Here is a 7,721-nt window from a genome sequence, read left to right as displayed (position 1 = left end):
TAGGGCCGGGCCGGAGGCCAGGGACCGCGCGGCGGGACGGCGGAGGGAGGGAAATTCGCGCGGGGGCGGCTCGAGAGGGGCGAGGGCAGCAGGGCGGGCTTGCGGGGCGCCCGGTGGCGGCGTTTGTCCCTGGGGCACCTACAGCGCGGGGAGCGTTTTTCAGATGTAGAATCATAGAATCATAGAATCATTGGGGTTGGAAAAGACCTCTAAGATCATCGAGTCCAACCGTCGACCCAACACCACCATGTCCACTAGACCATGTCCCCAAGTGCCTCATCTACTCGTCTTTTCAATACCTCCAGGGATGGGGACTCCACCACTTCCCTGGGCAGCCTCTTCCAATGTTTAACCACTCTTTCAGTAAAGAAATTTTTCCTCACGTCCAATCTAAACCTCCCCTGGCGCAACTTGAGGCCGTTTCCTCTTGTCCTAGAGTAATCGCAGGATAGCCAGGCAAAGGGACAACCAGCTCTGAAGGGACGCGCTCCGTTACATGTGAATAATGCTTGTACTGAGGGGAGGAAAAAAACAATCAACCAAAAACCCCCAGAACAAAAACAAACAAAAATGCCCCACCAAAGAACATCCCCCCTCCCCCAACCGGGGGGGAAGGTGCAGTATATGGACTAGAAATATTTGATCCGTCTAGTCTTGGACAGGTGGAAAAACTCTAATGATTGTGAATTAACTACTTTGGAAAGTTTCCCAACAGCACAGGCTTGGAATCAGATGCCTGCGGCCGTGCCATGCCAGGAGAAGCTGTCCTTTCCCGAGAGCCGCTCGCGACGGGGGGTAAGGCAGCTCCTACACCCACCACGCACCTAGATGCCATCTCATCAACAGGCACAGTACAAACAGAGTAGATCCTAAAGCCCAGAGATTTAGGCCCCAACAGGGCTCTAATACTGGTGCAAAAAATAAGTGGGAGACAAAAACAGGCCTCATTAATAAACAAAGCAAAGGAAAAGTCAGAATTTCTTACTTTTTATCTAAGCTAGCAAGTTAAATATTTTCTTCATCTCTTACATGATTGAGAAACAAGGAAAAAAGATTTCATTGCACCTCTGAAGAACAGCAGGTTTTGCTCAGCAAAACTAAGGGAGGTACCTATTCAGTGCAGTTTTACCGCATGCTCATCAATAAAGCATTAGAGCGCTTTCCATGAATGTACTAAGAAGTATCTGTCGTATGTTAATTTGCTCCTGACAGAGAAAAAAAAAATGCATACGTGTGAACACAAGCAAGGAAGTACAGTCATTTGGAGGTTTGGTTAGGGCTCTACTTTAGTATACATATTTCTATATATTAGAAAAGGAAAAGTCAAAACAAACCATCCACGAAGCCTCACTATATTCTTACTCTCATTCATATTTTTATTATCCATACTAATTATTTCCGCTACACATATTGAGATATTTTCTATGCTCAAGATTATCACTAATGCAGAAACTGATGCAAATTCCAATTTTTACTATACTTCATAGTCAACATGAGTGCATTTATCACTGTCCACAGTTTACTAAATAAGGTCAAAAGTCAGCAGTGTTAAGTTCCTCACTCTCTACCATGCACGTATTTCAATACACATCTTGAGCAACATTTGCTCCGACCGCAAACATTGAACAAATTTGAAATGCTTTGCCCTGTTATTTGAAAGACTGAATTAAAATCCATCTCCTTAGCAGGGAAAGAAGATGACTTCTGCCAAGAAACTGCCTTCAAGTCCGTACACTGAGCAAAACCGATCTCCTCATCTGCCTCTCTGCACAAATCCTGGCAATCCGGTGTTTTCCTGTATGCTGGACCCCAAAAGAGTCATGACCAATGGTTCTTTGACAAAGCCTCAGGTTTTACTGTTTAAAACAACTTCAAGTGAGTATGGTGCTATACCACCTATCTCACAGATGGTACCCTGTACTTATCACCCAGTGGATCAAACCTTTTCAAAACACTTACTCACTTGTGGATCATTTCAAGATAGTTATTTAAACACTGCCATTGACAGAAGTAGGGTATATGACTACCCCAATTTACAGCATACTCTGTAAAAATGCATCTCCATCTTTTTGTCACAGACTTAGACTAGAAACTTAGCTTTAAGAAAACAAATCTGACTGTTACTTCAGTCATTCTGGGAATAACTGTCAATATCTGATTTATTTGGGGTTTGCTGGGTTGAATAAGATGTATCAAAAAGGATGTAGCCCATTTGATGATACACTTCTCTCAATCAGACCTAAACCCATAAAAATAAAACTGTCGAAACTGGTATCATAAATGTGGAACTCTAATTTTATAGAAAGAGTTAAGTGCAGAAGACATTGACCTGAAGGTTTCTTTGTTTTAATTAAAGTATTTTCTGGTTTTAAAACTTAAAAGTCAGTCTCCACATTCCTACATCTCAGGCCACTAATACCAACATAATGCATATATGACTTCGATATGGTATACGCACCGTCAGCTCAGGTATTGAAGTCAGAAGTTTAATATCCATTTGCTCCCAATAAAATCAGATGAAACAGGCAGATATTTTTCACGCTACCAAGCACATTCGCTTCCCTAACCTTTAAAGAGGGCACCATTTCTATTTCATAGCAGTAGAAAAAGGTGCCTGTCTACATCAAAAATAGCCTTGAGCAGCTATAACAAATCACTACCATACAAACAGCCTATACAGATTGTTCTAACAGGCTCTGGAACTAAAACAGAAACTGAGGAACTTAGCACCAGCGTCTGCCTCTTTGCATTTTCTTTTTCCCACGGCCAGTGTCTCTCCTCCTTAGCCCCCACCTCCCCTCAGAAAATAGCCGTATTTTGGCAAGTATACCATTACACTCAACTGAGGCACTAAAGCTCCTGCACTGCCCTCCTTCCAACTGCTATAAATAAAGTATTCTCACCCCCCTCCACTGCAGTGCAGTAGGTACCTGTAGGAAAGAAGGAACAGCAGCTACCCCAGACATTTCTGACCCACCTCAGCACTCCTCTCAAGGCTCTAAGTAAAGCAACTGGAAGCAACACATGCCACCTCCTCCCTGTTCCAAGAGTATAAAATTTACACAGAATAACATCTATCTGCATAATAAATAGTTTCTTCTAAAGACAGAAATCAGTCATAAATGGTATTCAGGAAACAGACTGGTGTGGAAAATTCAGAAGTCTGCTAAAACTGCTACTGAAAGGAGCATAGTTGAAATGGTCACAATTTGGACAGAATGCCTAACAAAACAGAACCACTTCAAGTCCAGTGTTTCAGGTTGTCACAACTTCAAAGCACAGTGTCGTGTTTCATGTCACTTTACAACACCTGTAACCTCACCAGATGGCCCCTTTTTTGAGAATCTTTAATCACACCAGTATTCCTGAGATATTGGTCAATGTCAACAGAGTACAAATTAAAATACCAGCTCAAGAAAAATATATATTCTCATATAAATAACAATGTTGTGGATTTAGAATATGCTTTACAGCTACACTGTAAGATTACTAATTGTAGTAGGATGGAAGAAGTAAGTCATATTCATCAATAGGACAATTTACCACAGGATTAATTTACCACCACACAACAATACCATGCTACAGGTTTATAATTTTTCCAATTACCTTGTTTGTTCAGCCCAAATAAATGTTTCAAAATAGTCTGAAAATATTCAATGTACATTACTTAATGTTAAAAAGAATGTTCTGCACGACATAAAATCTACCTCTATGCTTCCAGGTGGAGGTTTTCCAAATTGGATGCCCGAATTAGAGTATCTAAATTCACTGCCTTAGTTTCAGATATGCCAAACACCACGAACAATAAGAAAAGAGGAAAACATATAGCCATAACCATAAAACACGTAACTGTTTCAAGCTTTGGTGGAGAACAGAAAGATAAGAAGTTAACAGGTGTTGACTATATGGAGCTACTGAAGTTGTCTGAAAACCCATTGTCTAGATTCAGTAGGTATTTCCAGACAAGTATTTAATTTAGTTATGAGTAACTTTAAATCAAGTACCAAAAGCATGTTTTAATATTTGGCCCACCAATATTTCACAGAGAGCAAAAATGACAACTTTGTATCAAAATTATGTAAAATAGATCTAATCATATTTGTTATAAGACTATACTTTCCAAAAACAGTAATTCATATGTCCAATCTTTTACCAGTTCTGTAGGGGTTCTGAGTGAAACAGAAAAATGCCTAGTTAACAACATATTGAAGAGAACTAAGATTCCTTCCGATGCCCTCAAAAGGCATCCCTCTCAAAAAGTTCCCTTTTTTTTTTTGTTAAGAATCTTGTATTGTTCCTCGAATTAGGTGTCGAATCTTCTCAGCATCTTGTTCTATAGTTTTATTTTTAGGATCAATCTTGAGAGCTGCTTCATAATCCTGGAGACCTAATATAGATACATTAATAAGAATGTCAATCAATAATGCAAGAGTATCCTCTTTAGCAACTAACTGGAAATAACTGCTCCCTAGTAATATGCAAAAAGGATTGATCCTGAGTTTTGCTATTGAGCAAGATGGAATCAGAGTGACATTAGGTTTAACTTTTGTCAGTAAATAAATTTATATTTTGTTTACATTATTTTACAAAACATTTTAGTGGAAACACTCTACTACATAAACATTTTCAGGTATTGAAACATGAAAACAGAGCCTCTTCATTCACACATATATATACGTGCACGTGCATGAGAGAGCTGTTCAAAAGTGTTCTGCAGAAGAGAAAAATTGAATGACAGAACGAAAGTGCATGAAAACAAGAAAAAAAAAGACATGAGCTGTGAATACTAGAGCTTGGGGGGGGGGGGGAAGGAAAACATGAGTACAGGAAGTAAAATAAAATCTTGTTTAGTTGTGTTTTTTGTAAGGTTTCCAAGTGCAAATAAAGCTGTAAGGGAATGACAAAGAGATTCATAGGTAGAAAAAGGTAACCAATGTGAAAAGCTTAGTATTTCAACATTGACATTTTGAGTATTCTTCACTTTCTATTATCAACTTTCACTTGTAAATTTGCCTTACAAAACTAAACTGATACTCTTAGAGAACTCAGTAGGGACACTGTTACTTCAGATATTTTCACACAAACCACATGTACCAGATGAAACATTTTGCTCATCAATATGGGTTTCATACATCATTTTACAAAGATATGTTACTAAGCACTTCACAAGCAAATATTTTAGAAATATGTCAGGTTATTTTAAGTTAATTTGTTCTATAGATGGAAATACTGTAAATATAATCTCAAAACCAATAAAACATTGCTTCATGAACAGCAAAACTAGTGCAACCTAGTTTCATATAGTTTGCATCCTACATTTGAATGCTTCCCAATGCAAATACCTCATCTTTGACCTCTCATTCATTCCTCACTAATACCTTCCATGGCCACCAAGCTGCTATGATCAATAGCTGGCCATTATACACAGAAAGACTGATTACCCAATAGACCAAACAGAGGATACACAACTCGCTGAAGCCTTTTCCTCAATGGAGAAACTAATTTGTACTCCTTAAATTAGGAGTACAATCAATTTCCTTAAAACTTGTAAAGATTTTTCAAGTGGAATTGCAATTAGCCAGCAAATAAAAAATAAAAAAAAAAAAAATTAAGGACTGTTGTATAAAGGTTCATAACAAAAACAGACATAGATTGTATAGGCCTGCTTTAACGTCCCTCCTGAAAAAATGAAGGTGCGAGCAGTCTCATTGAGCTAAACAGAATTACTTGCATGTCACTATAAATCCATGTGCATGTTTTCACAAAATCAAGGTCTCACCTTCAGTATATAATTCCAGCTGACAAAATGCTGTTCCACGTCTCACATATGCTTTTACTCGAGCATGCTCGTTATGAGGAACGGGTGGTGTCAGCAGGTCTAGTGCCTTTACAAATGAAAACATTCAAAATATTTAGAGGTAGATTTTCCATAATTTGGGGTTTTTTTCTCATTTACACACACTTCTCTCACCTAAGTACTATTATTATACAGTAACAAAATAACTAGTCAAACAGAAATAGAAAATAACTATTCAAATTTAACTATATGGCTTGTGAATCTAGTCATTAAGATTTGTATCTATCACCCCACAGTTTGCTAAATACAGTTTCATTGTCATGGCTAAAAAATGACAAATACTGTGTTAAATGTTTATTACAGTCAACTAATGTATTCTATTGTCATACATGAAATTACATACCATGCTACCAAAAAAAAAAAAGTACAGCCCTAAAGAAGCACATGTGTTACTGTAGCAGTATTTACTAGAAAAAACGAATTTCAAGCCTCAAGTACTTATTAGTTCAAAAAATAATAATTCTGGGACAACTTTCTCCAAATAATTCAGGTGCCATTTGAGATCACGCCTCTCATTGCACAAATAATGGCTGCTAAAACATCGAGATGATACAGCCCTTCTTTAAAAATGTCTGGTTTGTTGGGTTTTTTTTAAGGTATCCTCCTCATCACCACCACCTTTTTTTTTTTCTTCCCAACAAATGAAGAACACCACAACATAATAGAAAAGGTATCTGTGTATATTTTAATTTTTTTCTGCTCAAAGGTGTCTTTTTTTTCAAGTGTATATATTGCTACAATATTTTACCTGTAAAGAAACATGTACTGAGTCAATATAGGGCCATTCGGCCGAAATGTGTGGAAGCATGGTTTGGGTTTTTTTTTGTTGTTGTTTTGTTTTAAATTTCTCAAAGTTCATTAATCAATCACTATTAAATTTTAATATTTCACCATGGCTTCATTATATCAAGTTTGAATTTAAAAATTTTGAATCGCACTAATAAGTATTTATAGATCTGCTTGAAACATCACAGTAATAAATCACAATCACGTGTAAGACAACAGTCCAAGAACCTATATATTTATACCTTAGAGGAATCTTCAATAGCTTTATGTAAATTTCTCAGTTTAAGGTGGCAAGCAGCACGATTCAGGTACAGTAGGGGAAGCTTATTGTTTAGCCGCACTGCGAGGTTATATGCATTAACAGCTGCAAGATAGTTTCCCATTGCAAACATTTTGCTAAGTATAAAACAAAAAGTGAAACATGCACTTTAAACACGGTGATACATCACAAAATAAATACCTACTTATTGTTAACAATTAATTTTCAAAAATTTGAAGTTTTAGCAGCTTTTCCTTGGAAATGGCCATTTATAGCCTTTCCTGAGAACAACATCGCTGAAGTTCAGTCAAACTTGATGCTGACAGTATAGCATATAGACATATAACTCAACAAAAATAGTCACTGCTTAAAAGCAGTGAAAAACAGTAAGAGGTGGACACATCTATGCAGACACAGGACTAATTTCGAAAGCTGTGTATCTGATTATGATTGCCTAATCAAACCTTTCTGCACAACACAGCTATATAAACATACCAGTATTTTTATCAAATTCCTAAAGTTTGTTCTAGACAGATGTTTAACCTCTCAACAAAAAGTACAAATGAAAGGAAATCCACCTAGGTATAATACTGCACTGACTTAACTGTCCTCATAGAATAATATGCATTATGTGTTCACAATTATTTTGTTCATCATGAGTTTCAGCAATTGCATCTCATGACTTTATCAGATTAAAACCCCATAAGCTGTCAATAAATTCTCTACTATGTAGACGTTCACCATCTCTGTCTAGGATAAATAGAAAATATCAAAACTAAACAATAGACACACACTGTATAACTAGTATTTCATTTTAAA

The 7,721-nt window shown here is 37.2% G+C and overlaps 2 protein-coding genes across 3 annotated transcripts in view; one reads left to right on the top strand and one right to left on the bottom strand.

Annotated features, from left to right (window-relative positions):
• Positions 1-713: 713 nt before the first annotated feature.
• Positions 714-2,830, top strand: CUNH15orf65 (chromosome unknown C15orf65 homolog). 2 transcript variants are annotated; one of them, XM_009272675.2, is made up of 2 exons: positions 714-795; positions 1,686-2,830. In XM_009272675.2, exons 1-2 carry the CDS (start codon positions 733-735, stop codon positions 2,049-2,051), a joined length of 429 nt encoding a protein of 142 aa, XP_009270950.1. In that variant the 5' UTR covers positions 714-732; the 3' UTR covers positions 2,052-2,830. The 2 variants fall into 2 exon arrangements, with proteins under 2 accessions (XP_009270950.1, XP_009270951.1); XM_009272676.2 differs by having other exon boundaries at positions 726-795; positions 1,689-2,830.
• Positions 2,831-3,404: 574 nt separating this feature from the next.
• The window catches only part of DYX1C1 (dyslexia susceptibility 1 candidate 1), an 8,584-nt gene continuing 4,267 nt past the window's right edge, over positions 3,405-7,721 (bottom strand). The window contains exons 7-10 of the mRNA XM_019470306.1: positions 7,586-7,652; positions 6,886-7,039; positions 5,780-5,885; positions 3,405-4,387 (exon numbers count right to left, since the gene is read on the bottom strand). Of these exons, the coding sequence (XP_019325851.1) occupies positions 4,278-4,387; positions 5,780-5,885; positions 6,886-7,039; positions 7,586-7,652 (437 nt within the window). The 3' untranslated portion in view covers positions 3,405-4,277. The remainder of the gene's footprint in view (positions 4,388-5,779; positions 5,886-6,885; positions 7,040-7,585; positions 7,653-7,721) is intronic.

This window comes from Aptenodytes forsteri, unplaced genomic scaffold (assembly GCF_000699145.1).
Source record: "Aptenodytes forsteri isolate BGI_AS27 unplaced genomic scaffold, ASM69914v1 Scaffold526, whole genome shotgun sequence".
NCBI lineage: Eukaryota > Metazoa > Chordata > Aves > Sphenisciformes > Spheniscidae > Aptenodytes > Aptenodytes forsteri.
This window is presented reverse-complemented; position numbering and strand designations above follow the sequence as displayed.

Excerpts from the sequence above, each read along its gene's own strand:
- CUNH15orf65 (XM_009272675.2), top strand. The coding sequence starts at position 733 with ATGCCTGCGGCCGTGCCATGCCAGGAGAAGCTGTCCTTTCCCGAGAGC. Across the intron at positions 796-1,685 it reads AGAGCCGCTCGCGACGGGGG|CAGGGAAAGAAGATGACTTC; the intron begins GTAAGGCAGCTC and ends CCATCTCCTTAG.